The sequence below is a fragment of the Numida meleagris genome, chromosome 13, assembly GCF_002078875.1.
Source record: "Numida meleagris isolate 19003 breed g44 Domestic line chromosome 13, NumMel1.0, whole genome shotgun sequence".
NCBI classification, from domain to species: domain Eukaryota; kingdom Metazoa; phylum Chordata; class Aves; order Galliformes; family Numididae; genus Numida; species Numida meleagris.
Window position 1 is genome coordinate 12,679,899 of NC_034421.1, and position 20,310 is coordinate 12,700,208.

At 51.9% G+C, this 20,310-nt stretch overlaps 1 protein-coding gene across 2 annotated transcripts; it reads right to left on the bottom strand.

The window, feature by feature from the left end:
• On the bottom strand, positions 91-19,914 carry FAM234A (family with sequence similarity 234 member A). 2 transcript variants are annotated; one of them, XM_021411092.1, is made up of 12 exons: positions 19,546-19,914; positions 13,442-13,750; positions 12,260-12,376; positions 11,760-11,942; positions 7,913-8,043; positions 5,659-5,788; positions 5,065-5,203; positions 4,526-4,666; positions 4,219-4,297; positions 3,634-3,786; positions 2,656-2,758; positions 91-2,518 (listed from the first exon to the last, which is right to left on the bottom strand). In XM_021411092.1, exons 2-12 carry the CDS (start codon positions 13,704-13,706, stop codon positions 2,307-2,309), a joined length of 1,653 nt encoding a protein of 550 aa, XP_021266767.1. In that variant the 5' UTR covers positions 13,707-13,750; positions 19,546-19,914; the 3' UTR covers positions 91-2,306. The 2 variants fall into 2 exon arrangements, with proteins under 2 accessions (XP_021266767.1, XP_021266768.1); XM_021411093.1 differs by lacking the exon at positions 19,546-19,914 and adding an exon at positions 17,042-17,639.

A 20,310-nucleotide genomic window follows, 5' to 3' on the forward strand; every position in this document is an offset into this window, starting at 1 on the left:
TTTGGGAAGTCACACGAAGGGCTGCCAAAACTCTCCGTTCTCGCATAACTTCAGCTGTTCGCTAGCAGCAACAACAGAAGCAGGGCTCCATTTACAAACAATGCAAAAGAGGATTTATTGAAACCATTACAGTTAGACCGAGTCCTGTACAGCACAATTTGCAATAAGTTAAAGAACCGAACAGTCTTAGTGTTAAAAAACACACGAATGCAGAACACAGTGATATAATACCATCATCACCCATCTGAGTTATTGAATCAAGGCACGAAGTCATTCATTAAATACTGCAAAAACAATTACACAGGGAAAGAAGCTGGAAAAAGGACTTGTTAAGAAGGTGCTGGTTTGGCACTGATGCATTTAGTTGAGCTGCCACAGGGAACTCTGGGTCTCCAAAGTATTTGGAAACACGAAAGGACAACTTAAAGCCAGAAAAGCCCCCCAGAGCCAGAAACCCAGCATTCCTGAAGGGACGTTCAGTGTTACCGACTGGAAAAGTCAGGTCTGAGTCAGGAGCTGAAGATGAAGGACAGCGTCATTATGATGAGAATCCAGCCCAGCTACGTTGCTCCCAGCTGCAGAACTGCAGCGGGACACGACCTGCAGCACTCAGCCCTGGGCCGGGGTGCATCCTTCGGGCAGCCCCAGAGCAACCTGACAGCAGCAACAGGTGCCTGCTCCAAGCACTATGCCGCTGTGGCAGACGCTGCAGCTCGCCTTGCTGCAGGACTGGGAGAGCTGCCAGGACTCTACACAACCTGGTGCAAGGTGCTCACCCTGTGCCTACTCATGCAACGGTCTCAGGCTATGCAAGGGAGGAAGGTGCTGGCTAAACCCCCTTCAGCACCACGAAACGGAGAGGTTTCTAGGGCACAAACTCCATCACGCTAAGCTGTGCGTTTTCTGCCCACCTTCTTCACAGCAATCAAATGGACACCAGTGTACGAACAGTGGTCGTGTCTCAGTGCAGCTGGGGCAGGGACAGCAGGCTTCAGACCAGGCAGCCAACTCAAAATCTTTTCCAGGCTTTGCACGCTGCTTCCACAGCCTGCACTGGTGCCCACCACAGCGTACACCTCACGATGAAGAAGCCTCCAAGCGAGATGCCACCTCCACACAGCAACCCATTCCCTAGGGCCACCAGGTTGGCCCCTCGGAGCCAACAACCTGGAGTTCCTCACCCAGCATTGCTTCAATCCAGGGCAAGGAGGCAGCACAGAGCTCTCCATGGAGCTGTGCTGCAAAAACAGCTCGTGTCGTTTCACCAAGTGGCTCCTGTCTGTCTTGCAGCATAACCATCTCCTGGCAGAGGGGACCATGCTCAGATGGGGCTCCATGGCAGCTGTAAGGCTGCAGGAGCATTTGCAGGACAGTTGGCATTGCCATTTGGGAACAGGATTCCCAAACAGGAGAGGTTAAAGTGCAATTCTACTCTTAAAAAATGGCCAAGATCCCCCTCTACCTTGAAACTGAGAGGAGAGGTGGTGTCCGTACCTGCAGGGACCAGCCAACCTAGGCTCATGGTGGTTTTCATATCCCCTATAAACACACAATGGGGTGAGGGGAACGTTGATGCATAAGTCAGGTAGGAGCCCAGCTCCCTTTCTGTGTCACCAGTACTGCACAGCCTGGCCGGAAAGGAAGCAGCACAGAAAACATAGGTAGGCTCATGTCTGCAGGGGGAGGCATATGGGGCTGTTCTTAGGAGAAAAGGTCATTTTCTAAGTAGAATGACACTTCAACCTGCGCTCTGCTGGCCCAGGTAAGACCTAGCCCAATCATAAGGCTGGAATCTAGCACTACACATACCCACTACTGAAGCAGGGGCCCAAATTCAGGAGAGGGTAACTGTAAATCAGCCTGCAGCCAAGCACCTCTCTGGCAGCCAGGAGAGCTGACTCAGAAAGGAAACCTAACACCACACACAGAAGCTCCACTTCTCATGCAAGCACCCAAGAAACAATCAGTGCAGGAATTCCCAGTGAGCACTCTTTCCTCCATCTACAGGCTGAGCCAGCACAGTTCTGTGGGCACAAAAAGACCAAGGGGAAAGCCCTCGTCCCTGAGCTCACGACACTTCAGTGGTGGCCAAGCACTGAAGTCCCATCAGCTCTGACAACGGATGCACTGGCAGCTGCTCCCTCATCCTGGGCATACCCAGGCACTGGGGGTGCTTCTCTGCCGGCCACGCTTTGGTTTGCGGATCGAGAAAGGCAGCTTCCCATTGGAATCCATGATCTGGGTTTGCTAAGAGCACTGCTGCAGAGGAGAGGCAGCCTGCAGACTCTCCCGGTCTCCTGGCAAGCTCACACTCTGCTGTGGAACCGCATCCTGTAGAGGCGGTCACGGATGTACTGCTCACTGTCCACAGCCACCTGGCTCAGCCAGATCACCCTGCTCTCAGAGACATCCTCCTTCAGCTTACGCTTCATCAGAGACACCAGCCCAGGCTCCTCGCCGGGTTGAGGCCCCCTCAACAGCACATAGCAGGCGTGCCGGCTCCGCTCGAACAGCGTGGCTGTAACAGAGCAGAAGGAACAGCCCAGCATGAGATGTCTGCCATGAGCCCAACACCGTGCACCCAGCAGACCTGGAGGCAGCAGCAGGTGTCCTCCTGCACCTCCCCGCTGGATGGGCAGAAGGGGGAGAACTTACCACTGAAGGCAATTATCTGGTCTGTGTTGTTGCGGAGCTCCAACAGGACATTAGTGTAGGAAGGATGGAAAAGATACAGCTTCTGTAGAGGAGCTGTTGATACCTGTAACCAACAGGACACGCTCAGAACACGGACCCACACGTTATCCCAAACACCAGGCTCAGCCATTACTTCATGTTCAGAGTGCAACCAGTCAGATACCTGTCTGTGCCTGGCCAACCTTTCCCATCTGATGCCACCAGCACTGGCACTGGGATTTTACTGACTGCTTGGTGCCTTACGACCCAGCCCAACCTTCCTGCAAACAACAGGCCTGTCTGCTGTGTGCAGGAGATAGGTTTGCCTCAGGGCCAACAGACTCAGCAAGAAAAGCACAGGAAGTTCAGCTGGTGTTCAGGCATCCTCCAAGACACAAACTGTCACTAACACTGCCAGCCACTGCTCCAGCAGGGCTCTGTCACACAGCTGAGCAACACATCAGGGCCGTCAGAGACTGCCTGGGAGCACAGAGAGGATATTCATGTGGCCATGCGACATCACAGCCTGCAGTGCTGCTGCAGAGGCTCCAGGTCAAACAGCAGCAGATTCAGAGGTACTAAGCCAGCAGCCTCTCAACTCACCTACAATTGCACACTGAGGCAAGGCTACCAGCAACCCAGTGCCTTTGCTCAGACAGCCAGTAAGTCCATTTTCTCCATGCAGCCAGGCTGAGGATGATGAATGTTGCCGGTGCCACACTAGCTGCTAGCACAGACACTGCTATGGACACTGTGAGGACCTAGGACAGACTAGACCACATCCCTGCTGCACACAGACCAGACTGATCAGAGACATGTGGCTACCCCACACCCTGTGCAGAATGAGGCAGTGTTAGTGGAACACACAGATCTGAAAGTGAACACTGGGAAAAGGGGGTGGCTCCAGACAATCCTGACTCCAAGTCCAGAAAACAGCAGCCACTCAGCAGCACCACTCACCGTTTCATTTCCTGCTACTTGGTATTCGCCCCAGATGAGGAAGGTGGACCGGTGATCAGCAGTAGAAAGTGTGCCTGGCCTGGGGCTCTCTGCTCTGGAGTTCAGCTTCAGGTCCCATTGGACTGCTCCAGATCCACCCTCAACAATCATAACCTAGCAGGGAAGAAAGAAAAGGAACTCGTATCAAAGAGCTCTATGAGCTGTGAGAAAGAGGTCAAGTCACCTGTCTCCATCCCACACTGTCTAAAGGAGCAAGTATCTGACACATGGGAAGACAAGGAAACACTTGAAGCTGAGCTTCTACTTGATCACAGAGCTGTGAGACCTGGGGTGGACCACGTTAGAGTGAAGTCACAAGTCTTGCAAGTTATTTCAAGGGGTTCAAAGCTCTGTCATCGAAGTCACTTGCTGAGAATTAAAGTGCCTGGGTTGGCTTCAGTAGCTTCTTAAAAGAGATCCCTTCCCAGCCAAAAGCCTTCTAAAATCAGCTGGAGGCAGCACATCATACCAGCTGCCCTCGACTCAACGTCTGCTTGAGCTGAGGCATGCAGAGAAAAAGGAAGTTAAAAGGAAGAGCTCTCAAACCTTTTTCCTGTTGGGTCCAATCTCACTCTCAAGGACAACATCAAGAACATCGGGTTTGTAGTAACCAAGCAGTGGCTCGCTAAGAGAAAGGAGGAGAATGGACAGATCACAACACAGCCTAACAGCTTGTGCATACCCTGCTCTTTCAGAGCAGCTGCTATCCTTCCAGAGAACCCCTAATACAAAAGACTCAACTGCTACATCACAGGCTTTTATGTTTCAAATGAAAAAACCAAATAGCATCTGCCAGGATCACTGCTGCTGGAAACCTGGGAATGCCATACAGAATCCACGCAGGTAACATTACCTCCTGATACGGGACACGTTGAGGGTCCACAGTGTCTGAAGATTTTGTGCACTGATCAGCGTGGCCATCTCCGAGCTCACAACCAGGATGTTCTCCCATGATCTACCAGGAATTTTTGCCAGGTAACGAAGGTCTCCAGTGCTGAACAAGAACAGAAAATTGATTACGCTTTCTAGATCAGGAATGTTGGTTCTTGGTGGTCTTTGTTTTGGGGGCAGGAGGGGAATCCTTTTAAGTTTTTTTCCCTCTGCACAGTAAGAGTCACAGACTCATCCTAACGGGCAGGGAAGACAAGCAGGGCTGGGAGCTGAAGCACCAGTTCTGCAGTTGCCACGCTCTGGATTAGTTGTCTGAGGTACAAGGAATGCTCCACTTGCACGCAAACATAAAATCCCAACCTGCTTTCCCTCCTTCACTGTGAAATCCTGACAAAGCCACCAATACCAGCCCCCCTGCCAAGGTATGGGCAGTCAGGACAGAACAAAGGCAGGAACACCAGGACCCTCCAACCCACCAGCAACCGAGACACGATACCAAACCTGAGAGGGGGCAGGCGGTGCGTGGTGCGGTCGATGTTCTTCTCCCACTGAGGATCGTGCTCGAGGCCACGAAGCTTAATTTCCATCCCAGTCGCTGCACTGTAGAGATCTTTCAGGGAATACGCGTAGAGAGAGTTGGCTGTGCAAAAAAAGGAAAGCAAAGACGAGGGAGATACGTTATCCTGCATTTGTGTGAATTCCCAGATCACGTCTGAAGTGGATCTGGCAGATGAACAATGAATTAGGGCTTACATCATAGGGCTGCAGCAGTATCTTGAGAAAGCAGCCTGCTTTTGAGCACTTCTAGCACCTTATCTGTTCACAACCCAAGAGTTCCACAAGAATCACTTGCTATTTCAATGACTGTTTAAAACCTATGTTCTCAACTTTTTTCAAATGAAATTACTACAGTGTGTAACACACTTTAATTTCAGCAAAAGTCCCTCCTTCTCCTGACCTCAAATACCTCCTTCACGACATGAAACATGACACAGCTTTTGAGAATGCAAAACACTACTTCCAACAACCCTCCAGTAATTAATACTTCACAGTTATAATCATTCTTTCAGACTGAAGTCCTAAATAGGACTGTACCTGTATAGAAAAGGAAGTAGTGGGAGGAGCCCAGGCTCAGCATGACATAACGAGCCTCCCCGTCCACGTTCAGGCTTCCAGTGGTGCCAATCTGTTTGCCATTTTTTCCTGAATGGATGAAGGTCTTAATCTACACAGGGATGGGATTAAAAAAGAAAAAAATCAGGGTCAAAGCTGCATCACTCCAAATACAGTGTTCTCACACAGTGCTCTCTCACAGTGCCTGCAGGAAGCATGGTGCCGACCAGCCAGCACAGCTGTTGCTGTCCTTGCAGGCCTGCCAAGAGCAGGGGGATCCAAGTTCTGGTCATAGAGTAGCTCTGCTACTATTTTTAGTGCCCTAATATCATCCTCCTGCAGCTGCTTAGAGATCACAGAGATTAATTTAAATTTTTTAAAAAAGCTGCCAGGTTTCTTTATATTCTCTTAGTGCAGGTACCAGAGCAAAGAATCCACACAACACTTCACCCAAGAGAAAAAAGGCTAGAGTCACAACGAAATTCAAATGAGTGGGCAAGAGGTGTGACCTGGGGAAAGCAAGGCACACCAGGACTGAGAAGCAGCATCGTGTAGGGGGGCTGAGCCAGGCAAGAATAGAGAGCTTCCCTCCTCCTTGAGCAGGACAAATGGGAAGCAAAGAAAATCTGCTGCCCTCCGGGTGACTTTGGGGAAGCCTGGTAAGTGAATAAGGGATAGAGTTTGCTGGGGAACAACACTCGTGGCTGGGGAGGAGAGCAGCACATCCACCAGCTGTTCCCAGCCTCTCATATGGGAAGAGAGGCAAACCAGCACTCGCTGAACAGCTTCACCTTTACTGGAAAGCACTGGTGCAGCAGCTGCCCTGGGGGAGCAGCAACCAATGGTACACACATAGCCAGGGAGAATACACAGTGCCTCACCCAGTGCACTGCTTCATACCTTCTGTGAGGTGCTACAGGCAATGTATCCTGAAAAAAACCTTATTTTCCAAGATGTGTCTGTGCTGAAGCTTGCAGCAGGTAGGGGTCACTGAGACTGTCAGAAGGAACTGCCCTCTAAAGTCCCTACCACCCAAGCACCCAGAGGCTTCCCCATACACTGCTCAACGCTGCCATTTCAGGAAACAGCAGTACAGCATCGTGTTCAGCTCCAGCCCTTGGCAGCAACACATTACTGTCCTTAAGGGCCGAATCTCCCTTCTAAAGGGACTGCCTTTCCCAGCTGCAGTGCTGGGCTCAAGCTCCCCACGATTTGTGCCATTTCTCAATGCACAGAGTACTTTTACTTAAGTTGAAAGAGTGCCTGCCAAGTCCCAAGGGAGGGAGGGAAGGGTTTCGTACCAAAACAGCCTGAGAGTTTAAACAGAAAACAAATCATACAGCAGTTTTGCAGAACAGAGTCTACATTCAAAAATGTCTTGGCTACCTAAGATTAAAAAATAAAAGTCTTGAGATAACTGGGATAGGAAAAGCGGCGAGGAAAGGAAACAGAAGAGAAATGTAGGAGGCAGAGAGCTAGAATTTCTGATGACTCTGGGAACAATAACACCTCAGACAGCAAAACTCAATCTGCTTACAGTGCTCTGGTGCAGGGACAAGGCCCCACTCCTCCCACGGGCCCTGCAGGAAAACTACAACTTCTGCATGGTTCAAACAGGACAGACTGTGCGTGCAGGTGATGCACATCACTCAGTCATGGATGTGGATGGATTGTGATGAAAACATTTTTAGCTACGTTACTTCTCCCCTTCTAAGAAGTGGGAAAAGCAATATTGGAAAAGAGAAACGGCAACTAACTGCCATGTCACTAAATGAACTCAAGTCAGAACTGACCAGCACAGCGACGCTAGGAAGAGAACTGCACAAAGCAGGCAAAGCACAGACATGAAGGGTATCAGAAGAGCAGTGGCTGTACAGAGGCACTGGCTGTCAGACACGCTTTGATCCAGGAGCCAAACCTGTCAGGGTTTGTTCACTTCCACTTCTCTGAGCATGGTCCTAGAAAACTGCAAGCTCATCTTGTTTAGGTGCACCCCACACACAGCCTGGGAACGTGCAGCGAGGAACACAGACACGTTCCTGGCTGGTTTTCTTTTTAAGCCATAGAACACTTGCATTGCTCTGGGAGTCCATTTCTGCAGGGTGGGAAAGAACCTTCCCCAAATGCAGACATCAGAGGCCTCTGGGGACTTCCTCTGCAGGCCTGAAGCAAACAGCATTCCTGCCATGCCCTGTGGCCTGGTCACAGGGCTTATGGTAGCTTCACAGCGACATACCTTATCTCCTGTGGCAATGAAGATTATCAGGTCCTGAACCCCATCACTGTCCACATCTGGAATCACCGACAAGGGAGTCAGCACAGTATAATTAGCTCCAAAGTCATCGGACTGTCTCCACTGAACTTCCCCTAGAAGAGAGTTATTGGGAAATGTTCACTAAAAGCACTTTAGGCTTTAAAACACTCTTGCTCCTCAAAGCACTTTGCAGCAGTCACTCACAGACAGCCCATCAGCCCCGCAAGGCAGCCACAGTTACACTCATCGTGGGCTGGTTCTGCATCTCAAATGAGACCCAGAATCCACAATCCCAGCCCATACAGGAAAGCAATTCCATCTGCCTGCATAAAGGCTCAAGTCCCTCAGCCAGGCACAAAGAGCAGCTTGCTTGCAGTGCCCCAGGTTCATACATTTTCCTTTGTGTTTCCTGCATGGAAAATCCTTTCCGGCAATCTCAAAACTTGATTCTGTGTATTTCAACGTGTGCAGGCATCCTAAGGCCATAAAGAAGCTGAATTTATGGCTACTCCCAACAGCACGTTTTACTGCAACCTGACTCCTGCAGATGCTCCCGGAGCAGTCACAGCTCAGCTTGCACCCCTCCTCTCTCCCTGGTTGGAAGAGCACAGCACTCCAGACAGCTCTGTCCATCAGCTGCTTGCCCGTGCAGGTAGCAGAGCTTTGGCTTCACTCAGATGCACTCTGCCCAGGGCTGCTGGCGACCTTCCAGACACTGACATGGGGAATTTGCAGCAGTATTTGCTGAGAGGGGAGACCGCTGTGGTTTGGTGTTTTTCATTTCTTTCCTTTTTTTAAGGAAGACTTCAGTGCCTAACTAGGTGATCTGAGGGGAAATCCTTAACCAGCCCCTGCGAACAGCATCCCATGCAGCCATCCTCAGTTCAGGAATGCAAAGGAATTATGTTCTTTGTCTTGAAGGCAGTTGCACTGAGGGCCAAGGAATGGCTGCCCCACGCTGCCTGCAGTAATTTAAGGCAGGCTGCATTGCCAGTGAGATTCCTCCACAGCTTTTACTGAAATACTGAAAAAAATACGTGGATTTGTTACTATGACAACAGATATGAAATAGGAAAATGCCCCCAAGGAAATAAGGGGAAGGCAAACAATTTTACCCCTAAAAAAACAACCAAAAATCAAGCAGGCAAATTACAGACAGTTCAAGTTTGAAATAACTAAATCCTGGCTTCAGTATAGTCCAAAGCTCCACCAGTAAGATCAGGCTGCTGAAATTCGTGTTTTGATGCACAAGGCTCTATTCTTTGCTGGTTAGACAGTGAGAAGAGTTGTAGAGAAAGGTGTATTACTCCCTTGAAAAAGTCTGATTTAGCAAACTCATACAGGTAACTGAGACAGCTTCAACACAAAGGACTTACAGAGCTTGCACGGTCTAACACAACCCCCAAGGAGCACGAACTGTGAATCCAACCCCACCCTGCTCTGTGAATGAGAGATCTGACCGCTCTGTCAGACAGGCAGAGTGCTGCGACGCTCCCTTAGAGTCCAAGATAACATGAAAAGCACAGCAATGGAAGCCAAGGAGACAAGTGCCTAGACAGTAAATCCAGCCTGGGCAAAGGGTTTTGTTTTGGTCTGGAGGGAATAATAAAATCAGGACTTCAAAACTTCCGTGGCTGAGCTCAGCTCTCCCTCCCAGGAAAGGAGCAGGATTGCTTGCTTCACTGTGGAGGAACGCACACCCCAACACTGTGCTTTCCCAGGGCATGCAGCCTGCAGCTCGCACGCGTCCTGAGACGAAGGCACTGAGCACTGCCAGACCCCTCTGCCATGTCCTTGCCCACTTGTTTACTGAACACCTTTGAGTTCCCAGCCCTCTGCACGCAGCAGATGTGCAGAAAGAGAAAAGAACCACGGAGCAATGAAGAACCGTGACGGGAAACAACCGTTCTTTGTTTTTCTACTTAGTGCTCGTGACTTCACAGACTTATTTCTCCTCGTCATACATTCTTCAGGGTGAAGAGTCCTGCTTTATTTCATCATTTCTTCCACTTTAGAAATGTCACCAGGCCTGCTCTCTGGGCTCACACGCAGGCTGCTGGAGGACACAGTAAAGGCAGAAGGTGTCATCACCACACATCCACCAATGTTCCTCCTCTGGATGCTGCTTCCAGCCACAGCAGAGGCAGAATACCCAACTCCACAGACCTTTGCTTTGATTTGGAACAGGTAATCTTAAACTCTTGCGTTCCAGACCGCTTGTTTTATCTTCACATGCAGGAATGTTGAATGTCCCACACAAACACAAGCACGCAAATACCCATGCTTCCCTTCTTGTTTGCTCACGTCACTCATTGTGGCAACGAAGAAAGCAAGATATAATACGATTTGAATTGACAGGAAGGCACTAACCTTATCAAACCCACATCAGACACTCTGAGATAATCTGCCTACCTCTCCTTCAACCTTCCTGCAGGCAGAGATCGAAGGCAGAGGTCCCTGGCATCTCACCAATCCATCAGGATGATGAATCATTAACAGCTAAAGACTGATCTGGCAACTGGTTTTAGTACACCGTGATGAAAGCCAGACTTCCCCACGTGAAATACACTTAACCTGATCTTTTATTCCGACCTGGCCTCCTAACCCATTGCAAAAGTCAACTGCTTTTGACCTGCTTAAAGCCACAGCAAAAAGGTACCGACTATGTCAACTGCTGGAGCATTCATTTTTCTACCAGAAGCAATTTTTCATCTCTCAATTTAATTTATCTACGGAATATTTTCCTACCAGGTTGTTCCTGCGACTTGTGGCTCATAGCCCAGCTGCTTCTCTACACACATGTGCTGTTTCTTTATGGCTGACTTCAGTCACAAGGCTTTGGCTCAGCAGCCACCTATCTACGCTTTGACCTAAAAGCAACTACTTCATTAATGTCTATAAATAACCTGTACTAAAGCCTGTTGATGAGGAAAATGGTGCTAATTATCTCAGTTATTGCAGAAGCTTTCCAGCTGACGGCGAGTGCATGTGCTGTTCCAGCTACACTTGAAATTAAAAGCTTCAACAGCTTTTCCACAGATCTCTTAGAGCTTTATTTCTTGCTATTTCCCTCTCCCAGTATTTGGAAAGTAGGGTGCAAGGGATGCAATACCAGATACAGAGGACAGGATCCTAGGCATGCTTCCAAGAGAGAACGTGCGTTGTTTATAGGCTTTGAAACAGTGACCCCCAAAATGGAAACGTATCTCAGCCTTCCTCAGAGAGGAAGGCTCCAGGCACAGCAGACTTGCTCCCCCGGAAGCACAGGCACTCTTTACCCTCCCGCCCACATCAGGCAAGATGAAGAAGCATCCTTCCATCTAGAGGTGCATAAATGAAGAAGGCTTCCCAGAGAAATCAGGCAAAATCCCAGACCAGTGAGTATTTCTCTTACATACTCTCCCTGATGGCTTTTAGGTCTCCAGTCCCCGTAACTCCCATGCTTCTTGCCGCTGCAGGCACTCCTAGCACTTGTTCACAAACGACTGAGAAACACCACGGGTTTGTGTCCAGCCCACGAGAGCATCAAGTAACATTCACGACTACTGCCTGCTTCTCCTGTTTGAAAAGTTGTTGAAAAGTTGTCCTCATAATACAGCAGCTGGCACAAACCATCAGAGTGGAGTCCAGTCCTTGGAACAGACACGCTGACAGAACAGGCAGCTCTCAATGGCCCAGCCAATGGCTCTGGCAAGGTTTTCAAGATGATAAATACTCTGTGTACACCGCCCACGTCACCCCGTGATGTCCCATCCACGTTCCCAAGGCGTGACAGCCACCAGGTGAGGCACGAAAGCGGTGCTGTCCCCTGTTTCCACCTGCCACCCACCTGTCTGCTGGTCAACTGCGGCCAGCGACACCGGCTGCCCCACCAGCAGGCAGCCCGGGGCTGCTCCCAGCTGCTTGATGCCGCACTGCATCCATTCCACCTCCGTGGCAGCAGGCCTCTCCCACAGCGTTCTGCCGTTCGTGCCGGACACGGCAGTGATGAAGACACACGGAGAAGGCAGACCTGCGGGGAAGATGCATCAGAGGGAGTGTGACCCTTGCCCACATCTGTTACACCGCACCGCCCGGGCGCTACGCCTTGCCCCACGCCTCTCCCCACCCTGTTTTCTCTCCCAGCACCACCGTCTCTCCCCTTATCTTCATTTCTCTTCTGGCAGAAGCACACAGCGCTTCAAACTTAATGACACAGAGGAGAATCGACATTACGGGCACTACTCCAACACTGGCACCCACCTCAGGACATGTGCCACAGCAGCCCCATTGATCACAACTAAAAGGAGCAGCCCTTACTACAAGGCCTTCTGTTTCAGAATCGGCTACCTTCATCCAAACAGGAGCTGTTGAAGCTGCTGCTGCCATTGCTGGCTTTGAAAGCAAAGATGACATCTTGCACTTTGTCCTCGTTCACATCTTCTATAGCAAGAAACTGGTAAGCCACTGTAAAAGAGACCAGAAGCCAGGCACTGGTGAGGATTGCCTCAGCCATCAGCACAGCTGGCTGCAGCAAAGCACGCATTCCCAGAGACCCACTCACTGCCTCCATCTCTGACAGCACAACATCAGGACAAACTGGCTTTTGTATTCACACAAAAAAAGGCATCTACATGAGCGCTAAGCACTAGAAGTTAGTGCCAAAGGATTATTTGTTTTCATTTGTCATCCCCCGGAGGATTTGTCTCTTTTTATAGCCAGGCATCTGGAATTTGATGTATGTTTAACAAAGAACAACTCCGGTCTTGGGGTGGGGTTGCTATTCCCAAAATAAGGGGGAGGAGGGGGAAACCAGTCCCAAACATGTAATTTTTCTCACTTTCAGCTAAAAGCAGCCATATATAGCTCAAAGCAGCAGAACTTTGGATTTAGGTATTAAAGCATAAAGTTCAGTCCCTGCTGGGAAGCACTATCTCTGCAGTTATAGCTTAACCAGTACACAACCACCACACACAAGATTAAAGGAAAGCACTGACAGAAGTGGATGCTGAGTCACCAAGGAGCAGTTCCCAGGTTAAAGAGCTGATTAAAGCAACTACAGCTTCGTGAAGCTAATAAAATAACAAGATGCAATTGCTCTTCTCCCCTCCCTGTTAGCCACAGAGAAAAGCTGGAAAGTCACACTGATAGAGAAAGGATGCCTAATGGTCCCCAAACCTAAGCCCAAATTTCAAGGGAGCACTTTGCAGACCAAACTGCAACACAGATTTACTCCTAGACACCCTTCCTCACTTTTTTTTTTCCAGGTAAGACCAGTCTGTGAGCTCGTTAGTGCTTCAGAGCAGCATTTAATTTCTCTATTAGATCCTGTACACACCTCCTGGAAGGCCACTCCAATTATGACGGGCCATTGCTTATCCAGGTCAGATATTCACAGCCCTCGCTCCCAAGAGCAGCACCCCTGCAGGCCCAGCTCCAGATCGGGCTTAGGCAGAGTTCTGCAATTTGAATTCATAACACATAAGGGAACGGGACACAAGGTAACAATTCATTCCACTACGGCAAACTCACCTGCATCGTCATAGTTTCGGAGCCACGTTCTCTCTGAAACGGGTCTCTCTGGGCAAGGAATGATAAACGAGAAGGCAAACACAATTATCAGACACAAAAATAATGAGATGAAGAAGGCAGCGGTGCGCCAGCGGGACAGCCGAGACAGCTGCGACGACTGCTTGATGATAATTCTCCTCTCAACAGAGTTCTCGTGGTTCTCTTGAGCCTTTGCATCCTCCGCCTTCAGAGGGTGGATCTCAGCTTCCGAGTCTTTGTTATCCATTGCAGCTCACTCATAGGTGTTCAGACACCCTTCTCCTCCTTCACCTGCAGCAACGGAAAGAACAGTTAAAACAGATTTTGGAACGCAGCAAAAAGTGACCGAGTATTCTGACACTGCCTGATATTCAGGCTGGAAACATCTCACAGGAGGCGACGGGCCGCTGTGCTGCCACACAGCTGGGGCCAAGCAGCTCTGACACTGGAGGTCTCCTACACGCAGCAGAGGGGGGAGGTGGGGACGCACACAAATGGCACCATTTTTTTCTTTAGAGGAAGAAATGAGCTCTGCTGGCCACAGAGCACGGATAAGAAGGCCATGGATTCTGTGCTGAACGGCGTGGCTGCTCCTGCAGGTCTTCCTCGTGAAGAACACACTGAAAGCTCCTCTTGCTGGAAAGGCTTCTCCCACCCGCTGCGTATCGCAGCCTGATGCCGGGCGGGACAGGCCCTTATTTCCCAACACAAAGATGTGCCCTGGTGTAACGAGCACACGAGCTCCCAAGGGGAGAGAGAAACAAACACCAACATGCTCTGCGTGGGAGTAGAAGAAAGCTATCCAGCACCATCCCCAACCAGACACCACCGTGTGAGTGCTGCAGCCCAGCCCTACAGCAGGCAGGAGAGCAAACGCTTTCCTCTTTGGAGGAAAATGCATGCACACGTTTAGACTGAAACTGGGCAAATCTGATTTCATCGGAGTGGAAGAAGAGCTAACAACTGCTACTTTAGTTTCTCCTGCTATCCGTATCGATCTATCATTAATGGTGCGTCCCTCTTCTTCCAAATAATCAAATCGTTTTCCTTCAGCTCGACTGAAAAGAACTCGGTGCAGGACAGGGCTGGGCTCCTGCAAAGGGCAGGGGCTGCAGCAAGCAGACCCTCACCCACCCCACCAGCTTCCTACTGCAGGAGCCCCGAGTTCTGAATACATGGCCCCGAGCCCGTCAGCCCAAACGCTCAAAAGAAGAGGACGTGGTAAATGAGAAATGGCAAACACAAGTCTCAGGAGGATGAGCAGATGAAGAACTCCTTGCCCTCGCAGGAGCATGTACATTGCCATTGGTGATTTCAAAGGGGCAAACTGTTAAGCTCTGCCAGCTCAGTGCTGGGAGTTACCGTTACAGCAACAACGGGATTCTGTGCTATTTATCTTCTACAAAGGAAAAAGGGAAAGCCCCTCATTGGTTACAGAAGTCTGGAGCATCACCCACAACAATAATAAACAACTTTATATATCGTTTTCAGGCCTCTCTCAGACAGTGCTTCTTTAAAAAAAAAAAAATAGCAGAAGAAAGAACAACACATTCCAGCAGCCTTGGGAAAAGCTGCATGCCCATGTCCTACAAGGTTCTATCCGAGCAAATAAACATGACAACCGAGCCAATTTTCCATGACTGCGCCTCGGCAGCCACGTGCCCAGATCGTCCGCCTGAACAATTCACTCCCCCAGCACAGAACTTCGAGTCAGCAGCGGTGTGAGCGCAGAGCCCTCCGGCTTTCGGCTCCAATAACGAGGGGGCTCGCTGCTGCAGGGCTGCGTCAGTGCAGCACACGGCCCCGCTGCAGAGATCCTAGAAGGAAACGGAGCAGCAAGGAGAGACTCCAGGATGACAGCTCAGCTCAACAGGGCGGCTCACACAATAGAGCCAGGCTGGCACCCAGGGGTAGAAACAGCAAGCCCGGCGGGATGGAGCACAGGGAAGGAGCAAAGGAGTTCCAAGGAAAGATGGCTGAGAGCAGCAGCAAAGGGGACGGCCTGGTCAGTCCCCCATGCACTCCCTGGGCTTTCAGGGCTGCAGCTATGAAGCACTTCTACCTAAGCGCTCTGGCATTTATTCTGCTACGGCACATCGAGTACAAGATCTCGCTCCGGGCAATTGAATCCAGGCTGCACAACATCATGCAAATTCAATTAAATCAATAATGTAGAAGCTGTATCCTCCTCCAGAGCCCTCGCTCCAAGGATCTCATCTGCCTTTCCCAGCACCTGAGAGAACTCCTCGTGGGCATCGGATCCCGACCTGTCACAGCACATGGTGGGCACCCGGCAGTGGCAGGACGAGCGGGGAAGGAGAGAAAGAGCAGTGGGTCCGACCCCGGCTGCAGCGAGCAGAGTGCTGCTTTGCTGGCACTGCAGGGAGCCAGCCCATGAGGGGGGTCAAGGTACGAGGCCACAGCCACGGGCTGAGCAAATGATTTACAGGAGCGGAGCAACAGCAGCTCCTGCCATCGTGGGTGCTGGCAGGAGTTGGAGGGGTGACCTCCCCGCGCTGAGCTGGGAGCAGCAGCCCTCCCTCCCCAGCACTGCGGCGATGCTGCTGGGTCGCAGCTCGGGCACAGCCCCTGCGAACACTGCTGCCCACAGGGCAGGGAGCCAGGAAACTTCTAGGGCACAGCAGAGCGCTTCTAGCACCTGTGACTCTTCCTGCAAGCAGCGTGCGATGAAACTGGGCTTCTTCTCCGCCCGGTCCCAAATGGGCACCATCATCTTAACGCCGCTCCAAAGGCACGCTTCTGCGAGGCATTACAAACCACACCACTGTCATCCAGACTGGGATGAGAACAAGAAAAGAAAGCAGTAATTATACTGCCAGCCCTGGCAATTGCCCTTCTATTGCAGCAGTGACCCTAGGAGCCGCTGATTACAAAGAGCTCTCCGTGCCTTTAAAGCAGTTCTTTCTCTCTTCTTTCAGAATCTGAGTGCTGCCCTTCGCTCCCCTGCCACAGCACATGGAGGGCCAGAACAATGACCACAAGGGTTCAAACAATGCAGGAAATCCCAGTGCCCGCAATGCCGAAGTACGTGCTGGCAGCACATGAAACAGTCTGATCTCTGAACAACAAAGAAGTCTGGTAATCAGTTTAATTGAAGACAAGCAGAAAACAATAGCGTGCGTTTCAGATGACTTTTCTGTCCTCTAGCAGCCGACATTTTGTCTCCCATTGGTAGAGGGCACAGAATACTTCCCTGGGGGTTTTAATGCACCCAGCACCTTGCAGTGAAATACACAGTGACAGGATCATGTGGTGCTGCAGCAATCACGCTGCTGCATGTGCTGGGTCTGGTGGCCAGCATCAGCTCTGCTCAGGGACAGGAGGCCTCACCTGAGACACTGCATGAGAAGGATTTCCTAGGAAAGGAAATAATTACAAACTGCACAAGACATAGCTGATAATTACAAACAATTACAAGCTCTCCGAGCTCCAAAGGCTGCTCGCTCCCACAGCACAGCACGGGGCAGCTGTCCCCACTCCAAGCACAGGAACCAAACCCCTTTCCTGCCCCACAGAATCATGCTGCTTCCAGGACAAACACGGTCCTCCAGCGTAACTCACCTTCATGGGGCACTGACTCTCCTCTTCTCCCGAAGCTAAAGCACAGCTTTGCAGATTTGATCTGCATTTAAACCAGAGAAACTTGTGCAGCAAGCCACTCGTGCCAAGCTGCAGCTAAATCGAAGGGACAAACCATCACTGCCTGCCAGCTAGCGCAGAGAACCGCAGAAAGGCAGATGGATGGCAACTGGAGACAGAAGCCATTTAAGTGCAACAGTGTGACGGAAAGTTTAACTCATTTTCCACCCATAAAATGCCCAAACACATTCCTAATTACAGTAATCTCACAAGATATCGCTTCTTCCTGGAAATTTTCTAGCAATATATCATACCTAGACTTAATGTGTTTACGTCTTTCACAGAGTGATAGAGTCAGATTACGCCTGGCCCTTTTAGGAACACAAATACAGCGTTTGGTTTGGGGGTTTGTTTGTTTGTTTCAAACACCTTACAAGTTTGTGTCAGCCGAAATAGCTGAAACCCCACCCTGTAATCCCTGCTGACAAAACAGCTCCCAAAGGCTGCCCTGCATAAGATGCAACACCCCCGCTGTGGCTGCGTCCTGCAAGCTGACTGCGGCGTGAAGCTGCGCTGCAGCGAGCTCGCTGGGCAGTCACCCACTGCTCCACCGAGACATAATGTCGATGTGTCATTTTTTGGGTCTCTTTTGTGCAGTCCTACTTACGTTAATATCCAGTCAAGAGGAACTAATGCTTAAGATTTTCCCAGAATGAGATTTTTCCTCTCCGAATACACTCAGACTGCACTCTGAAGCTTACAGTCCTGCAGGGTCACCTGCAGCCCATAACTCTTTCTTGACAAAGCCACAGCCCCAGCGTGTGCAGAGAGCAGCCACAAACTGACCTCCCCCTTCTGGCTCTAGGACACCTCCTCCTGTGATCCTTATGGCGTTTGTAAGGATGTGGTTTGCAATCCAGAGTTGGAAGGGACCTCTGAAGGCCATCGAGTCCAACTCCCCTGCAATGAGCAGGGCCACCACAGCTAGGTCAGGTTTCCCAGGGCCTGATCCAGCCTCACCTTGAAAGTCTCCAGGGATGAGGCATCTACATCACTGGGTAATCTGCTCCAGTGCCTCACCACCCGCACTGTAAAAGATTTTTTCCTTATATCCAACATAAATCTGCCCTCTTTGATGAAGAGCAGCACTAACGCTGCAAGGCGACACGGAACCCATTACAGGTTACGTCAGTGATAATAACCAAGCAACAAAAACACAAGCAATTTATCAGCACCCCTGGCTCAAAGCCACCCACCCTCACCAACTGCTGCAGATCCCTAGCGAGCCACGTGAGCCTGTGGCATCAGCCCCATGCCCACCGCAGCCACAGGCTTCCCAGCCTGCGTCACAGCCTCAGCGACATCCCCACGCTGCCAGAGATTTCACAGATTAGGGGAGATCGCCAGGCATGGAAGCTGTTTACAACACGCTGTGGTCATTTCACGTACGTTTATTAAAAAGACAGAAAGTCCAGTTTTTAAGTCGAGAGCTCACCCTGCAGATCTCCACTTAACACGCAGGTCACAGGTTCCTTGCTGCCCACTGGTTCTCTCATGCCACTGATAAGCAAGGCACGTGGTGGCATGAAGCAATGGCCTTTTTCCACCTGCTGCTGTCCCCATCAGCTACCTCCAGGAGAGATCTGTTTTCTCCCCCAGAACTGAATCGATTTTTCTTTCCCTCTGTCTTACAGCACACACAGAGGTGAGCCCATGGCTCCTGGGCCGTCCCAGCCTCATGCCTAATGCCCAGCCCTGCAGAGACACGCAGCTTCCAGCCCAGCATCAGGGCCAGGCACTGGGCTGCCCCTCTATTTGGGGCCCGGGACTCTCAGCAGTTATGCAAATAGTTTTCATTTTCCCAAAATAAGGAAAAAAAAGTAGGGAAAAAAAAAAAAGAGTCCAGGTGTACACATTGAAATCTGTTCCTTTCTGCAAGAAACACTCTATTTCATGCCTGCAGCCTAAGCCTGTGACCTGCTGAGGAAAGAAGCATGTATGTAACGCTGGGAAGTGCGTGCTGAGCTCTGCGAGGTGGAGGGCTCCTTTCTGTTCTACCTCCCTAGAACACAGAGCTCAGCTCCGGGCACCCCGCAGACACCTCCCCGGCCCTCCCGCACAGCCCGCAGTGCACAAACGAACTCAGCCCAAGGGAGGACCGGAGCAGCAGGCCGCCCCGGCTGAGCCCAGAGGCATTGCGCAAAAGGCACCGAGCCCTTCCCCTGGCTTCGGGATCCGGGTTCGAACAGCTCCGAGAGCCGCTCGGGGCGGACTGCAAGCGGGAGCGGGCCACGGGGCAGCGGCGGGCACCAGCCCTTCCCGAGCCGCGCTCTACCGGGCCAGAGCGGCTCAAGCAGCGGGCGGCCGGACACCTCCCCGTGGGCGCCGGGCCCCGCCACGCCGGCCCGGAACGCCGAGAGGACCCGCGGGCGGCAGCAGTCCCACCACGGCCCCGAGGCCCCGCGCCCGCCGCGCTCCGCACTCACCGCGCCGCCGCCGCCGCCGCCGTCACTTCCGCCTCCATTCCCCGCCCGGCGTCGGCCGGAAGTGACGTCACAGGGCGGAGCGCGCGCTCCCGCCCCGCCCGCGGGCGCCGTGTTGAGGGCGGGAGCGGAGCGCGGGGACGCGGAAGAAGGAGGCGGAGGCGCGGTGCGAGGCACAAACACACACCTTTAATGCGAGCACAGCGCGGGGCTACAGCGCAGTCAGTACAGGCACCGCGAGCGCCGCCCCGCCCCGCGTACGCTACAGAGCAGATCCCGGGGAGCGGCGGGACATGCACGGGGACGTCACACCCGGGGGCGGTGGGAACCGAAGGCGCGAAGCGGTGATAGAGAAAGAACGCCCCGAGCGCGGCGCGGCTGAGCGGGAGGCGCGGCGCGAAGCACGGCTCCAAGCACGGCTCCCCCGGCCGGCCCAGCCCGCTGCAGCCGCGCGTCGCCCCGGGCTCACGCGGTGCCGGGCTCGGCAGCGCCGCCCGCCTGCTGGGAAAGACCGCGGGGCACGGGGTGCGGCCCCTCCCGCCCGCCCAGCTCCGCAGCCCGGCTCCGCGCAGCCCCTCACCCCGCGCTGCGGCCGCTCCTGCTCCACCCGGAGCCGCCCGGGCCTGGTCCCCAGCCCTTGGCAAGTCAGGAACCCCGCCGAGGAAGCTGCTTTCTGACTCTGCAGCGCACAGTCAATAGGCAGACGAACCGGTGCTCTACTCATCTACAAACAAGAAATCAATCCCCATTTTCCCTCTGAGCACAATT